Source organism: Pecten maximus, chromosome 8 (genome assembly GCF_902652985.1).
Source record: "Pecten maximus chromosome 8, xPecMax1.1, whole genome shotgun sequence".
NCBI classification, from domain to species: Eukaryota; Metazoa; Mollusca; class Bivalvia; order Pectinida; family Pectinidae; genus Pecten; species Pecten maximus.
In genome coordinates, this window is record NC_047022.1 from 23,640,173 (window position 1) to 23,664,426 (window position 24,254).

At 34.0% G+C, this 24,254-nt stretch overlaps 2 protein-coding genes across 2 annotated transcripts; one reads left to right on the plus strand and one right to left on the minus strand.

Moving 5' to 3' along the window:
• The first annotated feature begins 59 nt into the window (after positions 1–59).
• Positions 60–4,398, plus strand: LOC117332855 (degenerin unc-8-like). The gene is made up of 8 exons (XM_033891907.1): positions 60–392; positions 1,060–1,223; positions 1,862–1,927; positions 2,138–2,246; positions 2,754–2,832; positions 3,063–3,173; positions 3,478–3,553; positions 3,988–4,398. Exons 1-8 carry the CDS (start codon positions 344–346, stop codon positions 4,171–4,173), a joined length of 840 nt encoding a protein of 279 aa, XP_033747798.1. The 5' UTR covers positions 60–343; the 3' UTR covers positions 4,174–4,398.
• Positions 4,399–7,436: 3,038 nt separating this feature from the next.
• Positions 7,437–16,789, minus strand: LOC117332218 (degenerin unc-8-like). Its single transcript, XM_033891103.1, has 9 exons — positions 16,686–16,789; positions 15,925–16,016; positions 15,200–15,339; positions 14,132–14,194; positions 13,171–13,279; positions 12,624–12,699; positions 11,756–11,866; positions 10,785–10,860; positions 7,437–8,699 (listed from the first exon to the last, which is right to left on the minus strand). The coding sequence occupies exons 1-9, from the start codon at positions 16,787–16,789 to the stop codon at positions 8,478–8,480; spliced, it is 993 nt and encodes a 330-aa protein (XP_033746994.1). The 3' UTR covers positions 7,437–8,477.
• Positions 16,790–24,254: the final 7,465 nt, after the last annotated feature.

The window sequence follows — 24,254 nt, forward strand, 5'->3', positions numbered from 1 at the left end:
TGTTGTTTTTTTTGTTTTTTTTTTTGTGTGGTTGTGTGGTTATTTTTTGTTTTTGTTAATTTTTTTGTTTTTAAATATTTAGCTTTTACGCTTATATCAACCTCTGGCTTGAGCTTGTCATTTGATGCTTCAAATTCGATTAATTGCATCCATACGAAATTCTATTGTGCTCCGCCTTAATATTTTGTATGTAATTTTCGGTCGTATTAACGAGTATTACCAGGACGCTGATTGTTAATGAATTTGTGTAAACGTTGGTTGTGATTGTTGCCTCTTTAACGTATTATGTTATTTCCTCAGTAACTTCACCATATTTAGAGACGATACATATGGTATTTGTTATATGCTACACACAGAAAACACGATAGCCGAAGTTGCTGGACCTAGCTTCGGTAAGCCATATCTAATTTGCTTCTTTTTTTGTATTAGCTGCAATATGGACAAGCAAATTATCAAAAAAAAAATTGACAATCTACTTATTTGTCGACACACACACTATGGCATGAGACAAAAACAGATAATTATAATCTGGATACGACCGTTTTTGTTGCTATTAATGACTGGGATCTGGCCTAGCCCAAGGAGCTTAAGGGAGATGTCAAAAGCTGATAAATTGGCTTGAATATCAGCAATTTTCTCTAACAGTGCTAGATAGCTTGAAACAAACAATCTCACGTTTAGAAGGATCGTAAGGTGACTTATTAAACCCCAGGACAGGTGGGAATAAATTTATTAGAGCTTATATTAAAATTATACTTTCAAATGCTTTCAAGCTTTCAGATAGAACTGAATCAATCTGATTTGAGCTGTATTATTGAGATTATGATATTGAGCTGACAATACAAATGCTTACTAAATATAGCCTAGCTTTCAATTGATCACTTGCAAGAAGGTTAAGGGTCTTCGGATTTTTCATCTGATGATCTCCATGTATTTTAGCTTAATAATTTTGTTTTGACACCATTATATATGTTCTACATCATGTGAACTGATTTTGTAATGGAAAATATAATCATGCATGTAGTTTATATGTAATTTTAAAATTTATGCTTGTGAAAGGATTAGAGCTGTTACTGAATGTCCGACAGAGTGATTACGTCCCCTTTATTTCGGAGTCTGCCGGAGTCCGATTAGGAATAAGCGAAGCAGGACATTTTCCGGATCTATTCAATCATGGCATATCCTTGCCAACAGGATTTTCTGTCAACATAGGAGTTTCTACGGTAACTTTATCGCCTACTACTAATAATTCTGATGATATGTTGAAAAAGATAGTAATGATATGTGATGAAATAATAATCATAGTTCAAACTATTTTTTTCCTGTTTTATGCTTGAAATTGATATTACAATTTAGGCAGAACTCATGCGGAATTTAAATTTGCCAATATCAAGCGAATCAAAATTAATTCCACCAATGTATTTTTATTCTTCATTTATGGAGAAATCTCTTCTCAGATTTTAATGTAAATAAAGCAAGTTTCTGAAATTTACTTACTTGTTGATTAACTGTATAAAGTAAAACGGGAAAATTCCTCTTTCATCAAGGGAGAATTTCTCTGTCATCACAATCGTGTAAACTGTTTAATTTTCTATTTTATAAGAAATATGCACAACGTGAAAATTTACATATGGTTATAGCCTCTGATGAACAAAACCATGCCCAAGCGCTTAGAAAATAAGAGACGCTTGCCCTTCTCGAACATCTGGTCGTTCTCGTGTTCTCTATAAGCGTTGCCTCGTATCTCGGCGTAAATATGTCGCTTCCAAAAGAATTTTGCACTTGATTCATCGCATTTTGAATTTAGTTTTGATTAACACATCAATATATTTGTATGTATGTTTATATATATCTGTATTAGACTGAACGCCGTCGATACAACGGAACCAACGATTGTGACATTTCAAACCTCTTTTCGTCTTCTGTGGTAAGTCTGTTTCTATCCTCTCACGAAACTTTATCAATATTAATTGTAATGGTATCTCCCATTGCTAACTTGATATATGATACATATTCTAACTTGGCCCAAGTCATCACTACCAGTAGTCAATCTGTAAGAATAACGCAAAAACCAAGAGCTACAGAATGTTGATTCTTATATGACGTTTTAATAATGGTTTTGATATTATTTGGTTAGGAATGTATCCAGTTTTGCCAAGCAGAAGTTTTGACATATCAATGCGAGTGTAATCACCAATCAATTACAAGCGGAATGGATGGAGTTGGCGAGACCTGTGATTTTGCAGGTGAGTATCTTTGAGCTTCGAGTAAAACACTTAAAGCATGCCTTATTTGACCTCAGTGGGACTATTTTTTCTATCTTGTTTGTACGAAATTCACAATGGATTAGACGAATAATAGGCTTTGTCTGAAAATATTCACAGTTTTTGCCAGAAAATAGATTTATTCATTATCTTTATTTCGTGCATCTGGAATGTTTAAATTCTATCTTATACGGAGAATAATGTCTATTGACAAACACATGCACTTAATCACATGGCCTACATGTGCAGGTGAATTCTAGCCATTTTATACAAGAAATACTGTTGAAATCGCTGTCATTAAGTTTCCTGCATATCATACAAATAGTTACCCAAAGGTGAAATAATCATCTTCGTTAACTGAAAATGTTCTATAATATCAAACTGAACAACCAACCGAAACAAACAAGACATAGTATAATCATCTATATTATACTGTTAATTAATCAAATTTTGATTAGAAAATTATGTAGATATTGTTTCATTTTGCAGATTTGGAATGTCTAGAGACAGAACTAAAACGTGTGGATTTACAAAGGTACTGTTCAAGCCAGTGCCAAGTACCATGCATGTAAGTTCCAACTTAATATCGATAGTAATTGATACATTTACATTTTACACACCTGTTTAATATTCCATGCCGTACGCCTTTCGTAGAACTCTTTTATTGTAAGAACTCTACATTGCCGTGCTGATTAATCATCGGTTGTTTAATGTGAATGTAATTCGTATATGTAATAAAATATTCAAATCAACAAGAAATGTTTAACAAATGAGTAAATGGTTTGAATGTCCTACTAGAGAGCGGAGGTATGTACCATTGATGTCTATGACGCGCTGGCCATCTGGGAATTTCGAACCTGTGGTAGCAAGGTTAGCCAATAGGAGCAAGATGAACTATAACAAGATCAGGTAAAACAGTTATTTAATCCATTATACATGCATTAGGTTGACATAATTATTATGATATTCAAGTAAGACCTAGTTTCAGTGAATATCTACATATATAGATACTTAGTAGTATAAAAAATACTAATTTCAGGTTTTCATTATTTCCAATTGTTTGAAATGGTTGTGACTTTCATTCACGCGTCAGAATTTAAATACATTTTGTATCTATTTTTGTCAGGCTATTGAAATCCATATATATTCTGTAATGCCAGGATGTCACAGAAATGTCATAGGATGGGAAATAATCAATAACAATTTATTTCAGTGATGACATTCTGAAAGTGAAAGTATATCTGCACTCCTTGACCAAGGAAGTAGTTGAAGAGGAGGTAGCATACACTGTAATTATTTCAACAACATCTTTATTTGAATGTTCTATCTCTTCATATACTGTGTTTAAAAAAGTGTTCAATATAAGTATACTAAGGGAGGCAACCATTGATAAAACTATGCTCTCTATTGACAGATCACTTTTAGTCAAAAGTCAGTTTGATATTGACTAAATATCTGTTTGCTACGAACCATATACCATTTGTCCTATATATTTTGAAAATTTCCATTTCATGTTTTGGTAATATGTTCTTAAGACAAACAGACTTAACATGAATTTGTGCTTATCATAAAATTAATTAAAAGTCCTGAATGTGACCTTTATGTTTCGAATTCTATAATTATGGATATAACGAACTATTTACTATGGTCACTTAGAATTTATTTTCAAGTTTTGGTGTAACATAGACATGTTTAATGTTTTATGATATTATTTCTTGTTTAGGAGCAGAATTTTCTGAGCGACATTGGAGGACAGTTAGGGCTGTGGGCAGGATTCTCAGTTCTAAGTCTGTCTGAGATAGTAGAACTCCTGTGTCTGATCATCATGTCATGTCGTCAGCGGAATCATATAAATGAGGAGCATGGCCAGGACAGAGAAGAGAGTAGAGACAATGAAAGTAAAATTTAGCTGCAGTACATTCTGTACCGTTCAGGGTTTAGAAGGACATTTTAATCAATTTAATAATTACTACGATTCTCAATATATGATAAAGCGATTTAATAAACCATATCGATATGATTAAGATGTTGTTCCTATGGGGAAATTGATATCTGAATACAAATTTATGAACCTAAAAAGATTCGAAATAAAGCAGTTTGTTGATCCTGAATTCCCTTTCGTTCTATTTCAACGTGCTACTGATTTATTTATTGAGTTTGAAATGACGGTAATAGTTCTGATTCGATTTCTTTCACTTTAGATTGAGCTCTATCGTTAATTATAAAAAAAATACTGTTGTGTCGCGATTGAGCCCTATCATTAATTATTAAAAAATACTGTTGTGTCGCGATTGAGCTCTATCATTAATTATTAAAAAATACTGTTGTGTCGCGATTGAGCTCTATCATTAATTATTAAAAAATACTGTTGTGTCGCGATTGAGCTCTATCATTAATTATTAAAAAATACTGTTGTGTCGCGATTGAGCTCTATCATTTATAAAAAAAACTACTTTGATGTCGCGATTGAGCTCCATTATCAAATATAAACAAGCTTGTTATTGTCCTCACCGTTACGAAATATATAAGTAAACTTTATTAAAATGTATCATTATAACAGTTTCTATACAAAAGGTTAGTGCGACCTCAGGTAACACACATTGTCTGTTTTACCGTGTGTAAAATCATACCAGCAGCCAAGGTCTGATGAAGACGAAACGTCAACAATGTTTAGTGAAGGCACATAAGTACATAAGATTGCTGAAAATGGCTACAAGAGCTTGAATGTGAGCTGATCGACGCTCGCAACAGAATTTATTAATCACCGAATTGAAAGCAAACGTACGAAGATAAAACTGACTGGCTTGTTGTCACGCTTTAATGCATTTGATTAGTGACACGGTTCAGAATGTCCATACACACTGGTTCTGATATATTAATCACATGACATAGCTAGCCGATTTCATTGTAATACGAAGACATACATACTGACAAAATGTACTAACATTAGTATGATTTCATGCATATATAACATCAAACGTTTTATTGTGCCGATGGCAAAAAATAGCAAAAAAAAAAAAAAAAAAAAAAATCCGTAATCGAGATTTGAGAGTTTCTTCATATTATCTGATAAATATTAGTCTTGTGGTAAATAAACATTTTATTAATGAACATTTATTCCAGACTAAATGAAGAACTGGAGTGAATGCCCATGTCATATTGTATACATTAAACAAGAGGCCCAGGGGGCCTGTATCGCTCACCTGGTTTCATGAGATATGAAACAAGAATGATGCTGAAGTATATTTGTCACTGGTATTGCTATGTCAATATATATCATAAGCATTTTATATGGGTACATGTACAATGGTTTTATTTTAATACTGAAAATTCCAAAAAGTGCATTAATCCATGAAATGATATTGACTTTTGGCGCGACCTCATAGGGATACTACCACACAAATGTGAGTGATATCCATTGCTTAGTTTCAGAGAAGAACTTGTTTAGACCAACTGACCCCTTTTGATCCTGACCTCTGCCCCCTTGGGGGTCAGCCCCTTCCTTTATGCAATTTTGAATCCCTACCCCAATAGGATGCTACCAGTCAAACCATTGCTAAGTTTCAGAGAATAAGTTGTTTAAATCAATTTAGCCAAATTGACCCCTTTTGGCCCCACCCCTCAGCCCCCTGGCGGCCCGGGTCAACCCCAACATTTTTACAATTTTGAATCCCCACCCCATAACCATGCTACCATACAAATGTGAGTAATATCCATTGCTTAGTTTCAGAGAAGAAGTTGTTTAAACAAATTGACCACATTTGGCCCCGCCCCTCAGGCCCCTGGGGGGGGGGGGGGGGGGGGGGGTGTCAGCCCCACAATTTGTACAATTTTGAATCCCCATCCCATAGGGATGCTACCCGGGAAATATGAGCGATATCCATTGCTTAGTTTCAGAGCAGAAGTCGTTTATTTCAATTGTGCAAAACTGACTCCTTTTTGCTCCGCCCCTCATGATCAGCCCCCAGGGGGGTCGGCCCTGTCATTTGTACAATTTCAAATTCCTACCCCAAGGTGATGCTACCAGTGAAATATGAGATATACATTGCTTGGTTGCAGAGAAGAAGTCAATTATATGAATATAGCCCGATTTACCACATTTGGCCCCATCCCTCAGGCCCCTGGGGGGTCAGTCCCATCATTTGTACAATTTTGAATCCCCACCCCATAATGATGCTACCAGGCAAATATGAGCGATAGCCATTGCTTGGTTTCCGAGAAGAAGTCTTTTATATCAATAGCTCCAAATTGACCCCTTTTGGCCCCACCCCAGAGGCCCCCAGGGGGTCAGCCCCATCATTTGTACAATTTTGAATCCTCACCCCATAATGATGCTACCAGGCAAATATGAGCGATAGCCATTGCTTGGTTTCAGAGAAGAAGTCGTTTATATCAATATAGCCAAATTGACCACATTCGGCCCTGCCCCTCAGGCCCCTGGGGGGTCAGCCCCATCATTTGTACAATTTTGAATCCCCACCCCATAATGATGCTACCAGGCAAATATGAGCGATAGCCATTGCTTGGTTTCAGAGAAGAAGTCGTTTATATCAATAGCTCCAAATTGACCCCTTTTGGCCCCACCCCAGAGGCCCCCAGGGGGTCAGCTCCATCATTTTTACAATTTTGAGTCCCCTACTCATAGGGATGCTTCTGACCAAATTTGTTCAAATTCTGATCAGCGGTTATGAAGAAGAAGTCAAATAAGTCAATTGTTGACGGACGGACGGACGGACGACGGACGCCACGGTATGGCATAAGCTCACCTTGGTCCTTCGGACCAGGTGAGCTAATAATTAAAATATACCAAGTAAACATACAAGGGTGCACTATCGAATAACAACTACATTTATGATATCTTTCATTGTTAAAATTCAATATATATTACATTGTGCACAAATGAAAGTCATAACATGATAAACACACATTGCGATAAAGATATGACATTAAATATTGAAGCACAAAGCTTTCAAAGGGAACAAAAACAAACTTCCGCAAGGTTCCTTGCTTGTCGGCTGGTTTTATCGCCCCGTGAACAGCCATGGCCATTTCCTGCTGGGGTCACCCGGTAGTAGATGGTGGCAACTAGACTGGCCACCAGACCCTAAGTTTTTTTTTAAAGAATTGTCAAGCTAAATTCTAATACCAGATTATCTGCCCCTAGTTTGAAACTTAGAATCAGACATATCCTAGGGATCAAAATCATAAAGCTCAATTTTATTTATAATTTTAATATGCTAGAGACAGGGGGCCAGTCTAGGTGGCAACCCGTAATGGATAATTTAAGAATGACTCGTCCAGAACAACAAGGCTTTGTGTTGTCAATTAATACAATACCGGCAATATATGAATGTAGACATATGTTGTAAAAAGATACTTATAATTCTCTAAATACACGAAATGTTTTGTTTCTTTAAATTACAACATTTACATTACACATGGTTATATTTATTTGTATTCTTCGCCGACCTTAAAACAGGATTAATTGTATAATAAAAACCTGATTCTACAGTGCCCCGGCTTTGGTCAAGATACAGTGGGATACACTGGGTCTTATGATGACCCGATGAGACATTAGTGAAACTCTGCCCGACCATGGACACACATGAGTCCTCTCTTACGTAAATTTGAGATAAAACTGGGGAAAAAACTGTTGTTATCATAATTATGATTATATATTGTAATGACAACATACACAAACAATTTCTCTTTCACAGGCAGTAGTTAGGAGTTAGGAAAACTGATACTTCAACAGTCTTTAACTGGTTAAAGAAAACATCAAGCGAATATAAATGTACAATGAAATCCCTAATTATATATAAAACTATATATCAAAATGATTATGGCCAAACAACAGTTCATATGAATATCCATGTAAAAGATAAAAGATCCAGATGTACCGCAGGGGTTTGTCTACTGGAACATCAAAGACAACCGCCGCCAGGAATTTCTAGGTAAAATATAAATGATGTCAAGTTTTCAAAACGAGTAGTTGAAGACAACCGCCACAAGGGAATTTTGGGTCAAATACAAATGATGTCAAGTTCTCAAAATGAGTAGTGGGGTAAAATGTAGTAATAATGATATCAGTAGGTAAGCAAATGAAACCAATATGTTTTCCATCACACAATGAAAGAATCATGTCCTAGCAGATATTGGCCAGGCTCCCTATTTTAACCAAGGTTGTCGAATATATAAATCAAATTATCAATATTACATTGAAAGGTCTTGAACATGTATCATGTCTTGATTATGATACTGATCCGTTTCCAGTTTTGAAGTGCCTTCCTCTGTTTGTGATACTTGGTTTTTCTTCCGCTGACATATGTTCAGAGTGAAAAGACTCGTTAGTTCTAAGACTTCCAATAAACTCAAAATTGAGACTCCAATCCAAAGTCCAAGTTGTCCGCCGATATCACTGACTAAATTTATGACCTAAAAACAAATAAAGAAGTTATCTTTATGTAAAATGTACCCCGAAAAGCAAACTCTCGAAGACATCAAATCAAAAAATAAAATATCATGCATGCATTTAACTTAATCGGTGGTACGGAGAATACACCATTCAGTACGTCTTCTACCGATTTACCATCATGTACTTTAACCGTACATGATTTAGCGGTAACCTTACTTTAGCCCTTTTCGCGATGGAATCATTCCGCTAAATTAATGATAGAAAACAATGTATGTTCGCGCTAAACTATTTCTGTTTTTATTAAAATTAGTACATTTACAGTATTGTCATTGAAGGAAGACAAAGTTTTTGGATACAAATATAAAATGTATCTATTTTACAACAACTGCGAAATAAGTTATAAATTTATATTAATCACGCTTATTTGCCCGGATGTGTAAAGGGTCACCTAGGCGAAATGCAAGTGTGTTACCACTATGCCGGCAAGTTTTGGCAAGATGATGTAATATATTTTTGTCAACATGTTGTTTAAAACAAAAGAAGGAATAATAAGCATACCAGAGTCTATGAATACGTCATTCCAAATACATGTAAAATATAATATAGCCTGGCATTACGGTGTCAGGAATCAAAAATGGATAATTCATGATTTATCCGCCATTAACTATGAATCGTAAAACCACATCAAAGGGCAGAAATTGTGAGAAATTATATATTTATGGGCGCAGTAGGGTGCTTCTACTCAAACTAAGCACAAACTATTCTGTGTGATATGGTTTATCAAGCATACTTAAAGTTTTATAAGTCTGTTGGGGTATGGAACTCCAAGTTCGTCGAATGTTACGAGGCACGAACTTCTATTAATGATTCATAAAGGCAACTAGGTCATTAAAATCGGTAAGCATGAACATTTAACATATGTATTATCATATTAGCTGCGTACGTGACAAGATCCCATTACGATAGACATGCACTGTTTTCTCCGATTGCAAAGATGTCAGTGTTTTCACGCATGAATGCTATCTTTTATTGTGGACAAAATGATTTAAGGAAGTTCCGTCTGCCCTCGTTAAAGAAGCTTAATCAATTTGCAGTAACTGTACAGAAAGTATAAGAGAAATGTCTAAAATAATTATTTCATAACTTCAAACAGCACAGCTTCAGATAGCTAAGGTGTTGTCTAATATCGTGACGACATTTAGCAAATATAGAGTAAGACCGTGAACAAATTCATAATCAACGTGTTTCATTCTGTAAACTACATCCTGGACATTCTAAAACAGACATCTCCATACCTTGCACACCTGTCAATTAAATACATCTATCTGCATTGTATATATTTATCTGTGAACAATATAATACAAAAGTACATGTCTTATGTCCGTCAATAGATATGTTTACACCTGGGAAATATTCGAAACATCTTAAATTCGAGATTTAATTTACGGTGACAGACAACTTATCAACCGTATCGGTCCGTATACGTTTGTTTTAAAAGTCAGATACGTTCCAACGTCAAATTATTTTATTTTGTATCCACTTAGCAACAGACAGTAGAAAGCCAATAATCATCTGCTATGGAGAACATCTCCAACTGAGCGCATCCAAATCAATTATTGTTTTTGGTCTGTATCTGTTTACTACCTGTGCTCAATCATGCATAACTTATATCAACTTGCCTTACTCTATTTCAGAATGTTTGACTCGCAATAATTGAAAAGTCTTTACATCAACGTACCACTGTGTCCACTGGATAAAAAAAATTATCATATCTTACCAATTCAGAAGAAATACCTGGTTGACATTTAATATACATTAGATACAGACTGTTGGGTCAAGGAACAATTTGATTTGCAAGAACATTACATATATATCTGTGTTCTGTTTATAAGTAAAGAAAAATGGCTACCACTGAGTGTTCTGATATTTTGGTGTACTGATATCGTTCAGAGCCATGTTTGCTAGTGATGGACCTATAAGTTCAAGATTCAAAATTTTCAAGCCATTCAGTAACGCTTACAACGTGAGACATGAGGCCATTTTATAAAGTATTCAAAATAAATTATCTATACAGAATCTTGGTAACATGATGCCGTGATACTTACCGTGTATGAATAGACCTCAAATTCATTCTCCACGATCAGCGATGAGAAATATACCCTGACAGAGACCAGGTCATTCCTGAAAGTAATTAAAATAGCAACCATCAAACGACAGGTTTAGTAGTAAAACTGCTGTTGTTCACGTAGGGAATAAGAGTTGAACATTCTCTGTTTATTTGTTCGTGATTTACAGAGCACGTCATTTCTTTATTATTCTAAATATACTATTATTATAGCAATGAATATAATTTTATCATAACAACATTGAACCACAAAAAAATTACAATATAGACACCAGATGATGATACAATGTATGTACGTGCATTGGAACCACAGAGTATTGCAATATAGATACTAGATGATGATACAATGTATATACTACATTACAGGGTATTACAATATAGACATCAGATAGTGATACAATGTATATATACGTGTATGGAGTCCATAGCATATTACAATATAGACACTAGATGAGGATACAATGTACAAAATGTATATACAGACACGACATGGTATTACAATATAGACACTAGATGATTATACAATGTATATACAGACACGACATGGTATTACAATATAGACACTAGATGATTATACAATGTATATACAGACACGACATGGTATTACAATATAGACACTAGATGATTATACAATGTATATACAGACACGACATGGTATTACAATATAGACACTAGATGATTATAAAATGTATATACAGACACGACATGGTATTACAATAAAGACACTAGATGATTATACAATGTATATACAGACACCACATGGTATTACAATATAGACACTAGATGATTATACAATGTATATACAGACGCCACATGGTATTACAATTTAGACACTAGATGATTATACAATGTGTATACAGACACCACATGACCATATAATGTTTGCATGTGCATAGTACCAACATCACAATACATGTGTTTATATGAATCCCAGTACTGTTCTGAACTTACACTGACTGTGCTATTGATATGTTTTTCTTGGAAAGTTTGTTCTCAAGGATCGGCGCATAACTGTATGCCGGCCACTTTGACATTGACACAGTCCGCCTATACGTCAATTCACTGAAACAGAAATTGTGAGTTTATATTTTGTTGCTTTAATGCAGATTCATTCAAACTATTATTTTGTAACATTGTTTTCTTCAGAGCAAAATAAGTATAAGCTATATAGAACAGACAACCCTGTAGACTTCATTTATTTTACAAATGTGTCGAAAGAGCAAGGACATCTTATGGTAAAATACATATGGGCTTATCCATCAATCCCCTCGCCGACTAAAGTTGCGAAGAGATAAACAAAACCTACACGATACAGCAAAATGTGCAGGAAACCTAAGTATAAGTGTGGTCATCACACTGCCTTGATATGACATTTACAGTCGTTATAAAAGTCACACAGCTTAATGATTTAGGCTTCACAAAGGGTACAGGGCCGTTAAGGTAGAGGTACATTATTTTTATCTGAACAAGGTATTCAACCGTAGACCTCAAATATTTTTCCCACTGGCCTGTAAATAATTTGTTTAGAACAATTTATATGTTACAACTGTTTTAGAATGACCAAAGTGACATCATAACTACGAATTATGTTAAATTAGAGTTCCTGAAACGATCTGTGACGTCACTTCCTGTTTATTCTTGAGTAGCAATTCTTAGATAAAAGCACTATAAATGAGAATAAAATTTCGTTAATGAGATTAACAAATCCAGGAAAATATAGGGAAAAATAACCAAAAGACATCTTTGCGTGAACCACACTTTCTAATGTGAAAAAGTGGCATTCTTTTAAGTTTTATGCAATAGTTTGGTATGTACATACTGGCAAGGTACTCTGCAATAAGAGCAATCTCCATTTATGCTGCTAAAATACACCTCGTTATCTATACATTCGAAATCTGCAAATAAATCAGAACATGTTTGATTTAAGTATGGCTAACACGGTTTTTGTTAAGCATATCATACTTTGGAGGAATGTTTGTTAATAAATAAAAATGACCATATCGAGAAATACTTTTGTGATGAGATATAAAGTTAGAACGGTTCCATGCTCGTTGATGTCGTTCTGGTTCTCACTTTTATGATGATATAACCAGAATGTGACATAGATTGTATGGAAGGTGTCGTCAATGAAGCCAAGGACGCTTACCCTCCCCGAACCCCTGGTCTTATTATCCTTGTATTTTAAAGGGATTCCGTATAAACCTATATTTTGTTAATGTAACCCCTCGTTGATCAATTTGGTGTTACAATTACCTCTTCACTTAAATATCGTAAGTGTTGTTTTCAAAACCGATACTGGGAAAATCAGGAAATGACTATTGACAAAGAAATGAGATGAAATGAATAACTACTCTAAATATAATTACCTTTGAAAGTGAGACAGGAATCTTCATACATGCCATTGCAGCTCCATGTTTTCCATCTACAATTGCAGCTACAGACAGCTGAATAGTAAGTACAGTTCTGGAAACAATACTGTTGGGTGGAAAACGGACGATCAAAGGGTTATTCAAGGAATATGTCAAATACATGTATACATATTGTTATAATGCGCTGTTCAAAGAAGTAATATTAACGGTAATAATCCGGGTAACACTAGATTCTTGTAAAGGTTTGTCTGCAGGATACAAATTACTTGAAATGTGGTAGTAGTTGAAATAACAACCATGAACCCTTCGGCAGCCGAAAAAGGTTTCATGGTTGTTATTTCAACTACTACCAAAAATACTAGTCTTACTGTATATTATTGTATTTTCTAGTACTGTTTATATATTATGTGATTTTATTTGCATTATCTGTGTCTTGATAAAGGGGCGGATTGTCTCGAAAATTTGACATTGCTCATGTCGACACTTAGAATTATTTCGTTGCCCCATATTGTTATAATGCAATATACTGTGAAACAGATCGTGTAAAAATCTACTTTTATTGATTGGCTCCTTTTCTTTAGAACAAAATATGTCGCTGTATCAGCCTTTAAAAAGTGACGTTACAAAAAGTGACGTTACAAAAAGCGAAGTCGTTTTTTACATTATAACATAATATGTGAGCCAATGTAAATGCTTACTACAAGCAAGATTTCAATTTTCGTTATTTGTTTATGTAAATTCAAGACCAAACAGAAACAAATATATAAGAAATGATTCAAGAAGGTGATAATAGAAACAAAATGAAGGTTTTCAAAGAGACTAAGCGCATATTTTAATTTAATCTACAATGTATTAACCTATGCAGAATTTGTCAAATTAAATTGTGAAAACTATGGTGATTCTATTAAGTCTACTTTGACGTATCGGAATCAGTGTCTTTTTGAGTAGAATGACTTACAGCTATAGAGATTTCTGAGTCACTACATCGTCCGGTCTTACCAGGCAATCTTGTGTACACCACCTGTTAAAGAACAACACGAGTTTATAATAACTTAACAAACATAAAGATATACCACATACCATCAACATATGGATAACAGGGGAATATGTTATGTATAAAAGGATACAAAAATCATTTGAATATGAATTCAGTAGTAATTATAGTATATACTTCATAAAGATAACAAATTACCAATGATGCTGAATGAGGTTGAAGTGTTAGAGAAATCAACAAAATGAGACCGTTATGCCATTATAATTATAGTTTCAGATAGGTTGGAGGTCAAACGTTGGGTATCATTTACCGTTGGGGCACATGCAGCTACAGATAGGTCAAAGTTTAAACACTGTTCAATCAAAGAAACTACATATATAGTTAGGTCAAATGTTAAACTCGGACACATACAGCTACAGATAGGTCAGAGGTCAAACAAACGTAGACTTCGGGAACACAGAGATAGGTCAAGGGTCAAGCATTGCGTACCATTCGGAAGCATACAACTAAATGTACATTATGATCAGAGTTAAACAATTTGTATCAATGGAGAGCATACTGATACAGGAACATTAATTAAGGTTCGAGCGGAACAAAGCCTACCATTTGGGAGCATAGGATTCAGATAGGTCAAGGGTCAAGCATTGCGTACGATTTGGTAACATTCAGTTATCGGCAAGTCAGAGGTCAAACATTGCGTACAATCGGGGAGTATACTGCTACAGATGCATTAAGTAATGTCAGATGTCAAACATAGCGTACACTATGGGAGCATTGGCTACAGATAGGTCAAGCATTGCGTACGATTCAGTAACATACAGATATAGGCAGGTCAGAGGTTAAACTTTGCGTAGCACTAGGGGATATACATAATTGTACAACTACATGTAAATGTACAGATATTTCAAATGTTAAACACTATTCTTATGTAGTACTTTATTATCAATGCCTCTGCTAATGCCAAATATTTGCAGATACATTTAAAAAAAAGTATTATGATATGAAACTATATATATGTCGTTGTTCACTTACTGTTGATAGACCAATATCAACATCAAATCCGGTTGGAACATCAAAGACTTCACCTTCACCAATGACCACTTTAACTCCCGCAGATCGCGAAAAGAATGGAACATATTCATCTTGCTGTACGTTTAAGATCATTTCTAATCCTAAAGAAACAAGTTTTATATTGCAATTAACAACAATTGTTTTACTGATATTTTCAGAAAATGTCTTATAAAATAAGTTATTCATTGTTGTTTCATTATTGCTCTGACTATACAAAACATCTCATCAGTATATTTATATTTACAGTCCAACTAAAAACTGATAACGCAAGTTCAATATTTAGAGATGTAAACTTAATACAATTGTCAATTTTTTTTCGAGATGTCCTCCTATAATAAGGATATTTTTTGAGATAGCCCCCATGATCATATGCAAATGAAAGCTTTGCTTGTTGGACCTGTTGTAAAATTTTAAATTCTCTACCTACTGGTACCCATACATGTTTCCATTCAAGGCATAGACTAAAATGTCTTCACTTTGTTAGATAAAAAGACAGAAAGTATCAGTTACACAAGGAGACATCTCAGAAACTGATACTATGTTCGTTTATCCATATGTAATGCTAATTAGGAAAAGGACATTCAACATTAAACGTATGATGTTGTTTTGCTGTTTGCTGTTAAGAATTTTAAAGCCTATGAACAATTACAATAAATGAATGAATTTTGGGGGGAAAATATGCCTACCAAACGCAGGTCCTGGTATCTTGACATCCTCTTTTAGATTAAACTCGATACCCATAGCATCAAACTCCGGCGATGAAATCGATTCAATCAACCTATAACCCGATTAACATATTGTTCATGATATACATGTACAAAAGAATAATTAAATACATGTGTATTTAGAATAAAGATTAATAAAGATTCGATATAATTATATAATCGTATAATGTCTGAAGGGTCCTATAAAGAAAATTAATTTGTTGTAGATGTTTACAGTTTCTATAGTGTCTTTGTGGTAAGATGCAACAGTGAATAATTCTAAGTCACACCAATAATTAAACCTGATAAATAGAAGCTCGCAAATGTCTTTTGTATTCACAATAGAAGCACATGTTTGACCGGATTCGACTTTATGTACGTATAAACACTGTTTTTGTTTTGACCTTGAAATTCAAGTGGTGACTGAATTATATTACACAATTATGGCATAAAGGGAGGCTTTTCAATTAATAGAAATGTTCCTATTGGATACTATTAGGACATGTGATCTTAGTAAGAAGGGTGATCATAAATGATTGACGGGTCTTAGTTAGTTATCACACAGGTACCGTTGACCTTTTGATTTTTAATATATATATATATATAATGTCACTTACGCTATGTACTAATGACATCCAATTTTGCTCTAAAATGGTTCCTGATCACATTGTATTGTACCTATTACGGGGCCTTACAATATGCCTTATTACATATATGCAGTGTATTCGACTGGTTAGACCTACCTTTTGCTGCATTGTATGGAATTGAAACGACATTCGACGATGAAATCATCAAGATTAAAGTTGATTTCATTTTCAAACAGGTCATGCGCTCTTAGGATGAGCATTTTGTTCAGTATGTTGAACGCCTGATCATACCCTGGATAAAGACAGGCATAAATGTTATACCTATCTCGGGGAAGCAGACAATCAGAACTTGTACTCAAGATACGCCTTAATGCCAAACTAACTCATCAAAGTTTTAATCGTTTTTTTTTGTAATCAAACTGATAAAGATTTATTATTGTGTAGATGCAATCAACATACCTTCTGGAATAATGATCAGCGTCTCGTTTTCATAAGATGGCAACTGAAAATAAGTTCAATACTAAAAAAAGTAGTTTGATTACAATTAAATAGCAACTCATCTTATCATAACAAAATACAACAACGCTATATCCAATAACATGTATAGTATTCCAGTTAAGATATTATTTGACAGTTTTAATGATCGAATTTCTAATCATAATGTTCGCGATAACTTACAGCAGTCTGATCAAAGTCGTTCATTGTGATTCCTGTCAGATCTGAGGCCGTTTTGATGATCTGAGTGAGTGTTTCGTCCTGTCTGGCCTTTGATAATGGTATGACATTCAGATTACTGACACGTACAGACGGAAACATCTGACTTTTCTGTTCGAAACTCATCATTGTAGATATGGGCAGTCTGTAATGATACATAGTTGATACAATTCAATGAATGATATCATTCATCTGATACACTGCAATCGGGACCCCTGCCTTTTTTTTAAAGCTTGTCGGTAAAATACAAAACATTTCCGATTGCAATATGCCAAGACGATAATATGGCAAGCGAAGTTTTCATTTGCCTCTACGTCTACCTGATTTTGCCTTCCTTCCACATTATGAAGATACCGTCAATGTCTACTCTATGTATACGGGGATGATAAGTCCTGGTATATCTAGATAAAACTATGTTAATGTACCTAGGGCAAAGTATGTAGTAGGGATATTTCCCTTTAAGAGCTATATTTCCCTTTAAGAGCTGAAGTCTGTTTTCCATCGAGCCATGCGTATTACACACAAATCAACATTGTTTATGAAAGAGAATTTCAAAGCTGACTTTGTCGAACGCTTTGAGAATAATCTAATATAATGATATCTACAAATTTTTTATCTTCAATACTTGTGATATCTTCTATAAATTCTACAAGTTCAGTTTCACAAAATCAAAATTGCCGAAAGTCAACCATGGTTAGACAAATGTGTTTAATTCTCTACATTATACTTTGACCTCTTTTTATTATATGGGAAGAGCATGTGCTACATGCCAATCACAGGAGACTTTACCAGTCGGTGTTTAGAGACTGTTGGTATATTTGTGGAAAGTTTATATAATATCTTATACATTATATAAGGTTTATCGTAAAATATATGAGCTATAAAATACAATAGTAAGATATAAATCTTCTTTTCGCTATAAACATACCTTATATTGCACTTGTTATGTATATCTTGGCTGGAGTTATGAACCCCAAGAAATACATGTACTGGGGTTTGCAGTGAATGGAACTGCAGCCGGCTAGGTGAAAAGCGAGTTTGTTTTATGTACCGTATCAGCGTCTCCATAATGTCGTTAACAGCAGTACTACATATTAATTAATGTTCCAGCTTCGTCAGTTTGTTGTATTATTAATTGTGCATGCTATTTAAACATTAGTGGTTGTGTGTAAATAGATCTATTAAAACTAACATCTTTAATGTTATACCAAAGAATGGAATTTGGAATTTGTCAAAATATTTAGTTTTTACCATTTGTTGACAATTGTGAGCGAGAGATTCAGCTTTGAAATTTTACATGATCTGTATATATGGTTTGATCTTATATGGAGTAGCTTATTTGATACATATGAAACATGTTCTTGTGAAGTTGTGCCAAGTCCCTGTGGTTGATACAGACACATTTAATCAATCGCGCAAACGGTTCATCTATCGAACAATTGTATCACGTGCCTGTGATCCAGCCTAGCTTTACTGTACCAGATGACATGTCATAGTGTTATAAGTATTTGATCTTTATAAAAAATGCATATAAATGTATATACACCATTTATTTATTTTTTAAAAATCAACAAAGTTAAATATCTGATATCTGATAAGAAAAGGGAGGGGAAAGGGAGTGCGGGTGGGTGTTGGGGGTGTTGGGGGGATATGTTAAGCATAAAGTATATGGTCTATCGACCTCTTTTTCTTCGTGTCATACTAAGTATATCTTTTCTTGAATGCATCCCACTGTTTCATATTTGTCAAATTAAAACAAAAGGAAAAATATTCCCAACAAAATAACAACATCAAAATGACTTCAATGTTTACGGCTTGAATAAAGAAAATGTTAAAAACGTATATGTTATGATCGCCTTAAGTATACCTATTATACTCGTGTTACCAGGATAGGAATTCGATATCCATTTCATCTTTCCGTTGGAAATATCTTCATTAGTCAATTCAAGTTAATCTAATTCAATTTAAACTTTATCAGATCCATCATAATTTAAGTGTGATTTAATATCTTAAACAAGAACAACATTGAAATAACAAGATAATGCATACGTTTTATTAACTGCTCAGCTCTAAAGGGCCCCATGGACGGCCACGTAATCTCAAGTGACATGGTTAGACAATTTAACCTTATTGTTCTGGATGGCCTGCGACGGGCCTCCCTTACTGTATGTTGTTCAGTGAGGTAGTCACCAACTACTACAAGGAGACCTCGCTTCAAAATGACGCTGGCTGTTCAAGGGAAGATAATCCCAGCAAATTAACAAATAAACAAACAATTACTCAGTTATATGACTTACAAATAAACAGGTCTTAATTCAATGTACAATAGTTTGAGTAGTGTTTCAGATGTTCGATCGTGGCCCACACATAAATATACGTAGGTTGAACAATGCATAGGGGCTTGGCAAATATTTCCAATCTACGGTCGGAAAATTGTATCATCGGATGCATATAATTAATAAACACGCATATATAGCTAAGCTGCTTGATCAACTTTCTTGACAATATATGTGACATTTAAAGTTTAGTGGTACAGGTTCTGAAACATTGAACATTATTTGTTTATTAATTATTTCATTCATTCATTCATTCATTCATTCATTCATTCATTCATTCATTCATGCATTCATTCATTCTTTCATTCATTCTTTCATTCATTCATTCATTCATTCATTAATTAACTTATTTCTTTATTTATCTATCTATTGATATATTTATCTATATTTTGCACAATGCTAAATATGTGTTAAGTGCACATTTTAAGAAGTCACAAACGTACATATATGTATGAATACCAATTTGCAATTAAGTGACAAGTAAAAGATAATAAGTACCAACTCTTTGATCAGATCAGGAACATACATGTCTGTTGCATAATTAAAAAAAAAATTATATCATCGTTTGACCTAATCTAACGTGTAATACTGTACGCTATGTCATAGTTATCGTGAGGCACGTGTAAAATGACGACTAGTGTGACGTCATCGATAAAGTAAGATGTTACAATAGATATATGATATGCGATTGTCTCTGTAGAGAAGTATCTACCATTCGAGTCGAATCTCGTCTGTACAAAATCAAATTGAGAGTTTAGCTAAAATTGTCATAAATATGATTTATGTAATAGCTTGTAATATGGAATATATTCGATTCGTTCGATAATTTGATATGTCTATAATATTATGCCTCTCAATCAAAGGCTCCTTATATGCCAAAATATTGAATTCGTTTAATAGATTCATTATGAAATAGCCATGAATTTAGTATCTTCTATTTAAGAAGAAGAAGAAAAAATATAAATTAGTAATTGACAAGTTCAATACAAAAATAGTTTGCAGAAATGTACAAGATCAAATAAAAATATAAATAAATTTACTTTACTTACGAATCATATTGCTGATACAAGTTGTGTGTTGTGTACCCAACCATCACCAATGACGTAAAAAAGGCAAGAATCCAAATTATCCTCTGTATCCAAAACCTTGTAGCGGACAGGCGTCCCAATCCATGGATCGTAGTGTATCCGAAAAAGTCTAAAATCAATGTCTTTAACGGCTGGTTTTCCATTGTGATGATAACAGAATTAAATTTAAAACCTCTTTGTATTTGTTGCTGGCTCTTTATAACTTGATGAGATAAGTATATATAGAGCGTACCTAGTCCATTTCCATTGTTAAATTAGGAGTGTTTAAAGTTTAAAGATCGGCGAGGTTACATTTGAAGTGAATTCGTATTATTAAACTTTAACCCTGTACTCCACACCTTACGGTAAGGAGCCTTAAAATCACTGCATGCACCACGCCTGTCTAATTACATGTGTGTTCACGACTAGCGAAAATTGATTTGTTTCTGTCAAAGCGATGTGCTTGACAAATCATGCCTCATATCGATATGTTAATTGTCACTTTGGCCATAAACTCAGAATGCGAGATTAGTTCATCACACTACACGGCTACTCTGCGTCAAAATACATGTAGTTAGGGACTTACAATGGCACGATATCCAATTAAAATCAAATTCACCATACAAACACAGAAACAGCAGTAAATAAAACGTACAATCTGATTTAACTGCTTATAGCATACAAAGACTTTCAGACATGAATACAAATCTTGAGATAGATGTCGGTAAATCGAACTTTGCCTAGGCAATATTATTTTTGCCTAGGCAATATTCTATTTCTGTCTAGGCAAAATTCGATTTCTGCCTAGGCAGAAATAATTTTGCCTACGCATAAATCGAATATTGCCTAGGCTGAAATATTTTATTTTTGCCTAGGCAAAAATATTTAATTATGACATCCTTCCCGCGCCATAGGCTAGTGAGTCTGTTTATTGACAACTTGTTTTGCGTTGGTATTAGACAAAAATCGTATTATTGCATGTCTTTGCTTGAATCTAATTAGAATATCGATCATAACCATACACTAATTCATAACGTATCTATAGGTGTATCACGATGGTAGGCCTATGTATTTCGAATCATTTGCGCTCTTTTGGACGAACTACTGGTACAAGGGAGGGAACTCTTAATTTCTTTCTCCTTAGCCTCCAAACAAATGGAAAGGACATAAATTCTGGCAAGATTGCATATACATGTATAATGGATTTTGAAGAATTAGTTGATCACTATTTGACATGTGAAAAGTTTTCTTAGCTAGGTCCATTACAGAAATTGCATTGGTTGCATATATAAAAAAAAACATAAGTTCTGAAAATAGAGTATTGATTGTGTTAACCACGTGACTACAGTTGCTAGGCGCGCTGTATCGAACACTCCCGCAGAGATGAATCGGAATATGGAGGTCCAGATTCCATCGCGGGCGTTCTTTGAGATTTTCAAAGTGAAAATCAAGTAAGTATTTTCTTATGCACATTTTTTTACACCATCCAGATCATAATCTCACCAATATTTTGTTCTTACGGATGATTCTGAAACTCATATTTGGATCTCAAGCAACTTTTGTCATAAGGTTGGTGGGCAGACGACCATTTCCGGTTCAGTTGGCTCATCAGTCTGTATGAGTTGTATCTAGGCCTAAGTCATTGAGGTCTAACGCGAAGCATTGTGACAGATGATTAGGACTGTAAACTGGCCAGGGTTAATGATTGCGACAAGGATTTAGAACAATGCAATTGATACAATACCGAACGCGTACGAGTTATCCATGATCATGAGAGACTGGTCACAAAACGAGCCCATTCTCAATGCGTTTTAGCCTCATTTTCCCCAAAAAGGAATTAAAAATTCCCAATTGTTTCCATAGATTAAAACTTAAAAAAAAAACAACAACAAAAAACAACACATAAATATAATGAAAAATATACCAAATAATAGATAAAGGATAGTCCAGGGACAGAATTGGTGTGTACCATCATTCAATTTATTCATTGTAACGTTAAAGATGGAGTGTAACTGTTATATGGCATTATAAAACTAGCACAAGCATGACATTCATGTACTATTTATTTGTATGGTATTTGTAAATTCTTAACTTAATTTACATATTCGGTCAATTGGATTTTCCCCGAACGACCCATGGAACCAATTGTCACAATAAATGTGACTGATTAAAATTGTTTTGCTTCAGTAATATGTATGTAGATTCTAGTTTATAATAAAGGTAAAATTAAGTCAAGTCATCAATCAGATGCTGAAAATAGAATACCTCCTACAGTTAACATATAATAGATTATAATGTAGCATACATGTGTCAGATGTCCACTGTAAACAACCCTTTTAGAAATATTAATTTTGAATGTTGTTTCATTGTATAAATTGTAGACAAGAATTCTTACCTAGTTACATAATTATGATTATTTCATTATCATAATTTATTTCAGTGAAACCGAGAATTTTCTCAGACTTATGCAGCACAGGGCAGAGAGAGAAAAAGCTGTAGCTGGAGTCCTTGAGGAATTCCGGACAAAGAGTTTTCCAATTTTTGAGGATGGAGGTATGCTGACATTGACATTTTTAGATAATTTATCAATTGTTATGCTCTTGATTTATCTATGATTATAAATTCAATTATAACTTTGCAAATTAAAAAGAATTAGGGGTCAACTGGTATTGCCATGGATAGTACAGCACTACTGCTACAAATTCACCTTTTAGTCTCACCAAATTATCATCTAATGATTCCAAAATCCAAGGTAAATGTTAACCTCAACACCAGTGACCATTTGATTTTTCACTAGACTCACAGGTTTTCCTCCCATAGATCTATGCAATCCTGCACCGTCTATCTTGAGCAAACAAGGGAGATTAAATCATTGCTATGAAAGATATACAAGTTCGCAATGTAAATTTTATAATAATGGGTATGAACATTCGAAAATGAGATAACTGGCAAATCCTGTTAATTTTATTATTGTCAGGTAATTATTTGGTGTAATGGATATATGTATCCTTTTTCCAACCAACCTCTTTGAAATTGTGTATGCTTCATAATCATGATATATGATCTTTGAATTCCCTTGAACAAATAATTTTGCAAAAGTTATTCCCATGTATTTATTTCAATGTTTGATTTTCTTCAATCTTGTTTGGTGATCTCCTACATTATCCAACTAATCATCTTTGAAACTTAGTGTTTTGTAATAATAATAAGTAGTTGTTTCCCTGAGGCTGAATATCATTTTGATGTAACTATTTTTGATAAAAAATATTTCCATTTGTTAATTTCTTTTATATAAATTATCCAGAGATCTCATATATTTTTGAACCAACCTTATGTTAGGTTATAATAATCATGAGATATATAGTATTATCTTGAGTGGAACTTTGATTTAACTACTTAACTGCGTTTACTGAGTACTTTAGTACAGTTTGATCAGACAATAAATCTTGTAATTTCCATATAAACCATTTGTATTCACTCGATGCAATAACACATTTAAAATCTTTCTTTATAGCATAGGACAGGCATATATATATATATAATATTATATATATATAGTTCTGCCGGAAACCATTCTTGTTTTGAAATATTTACATAAATAATCTTAG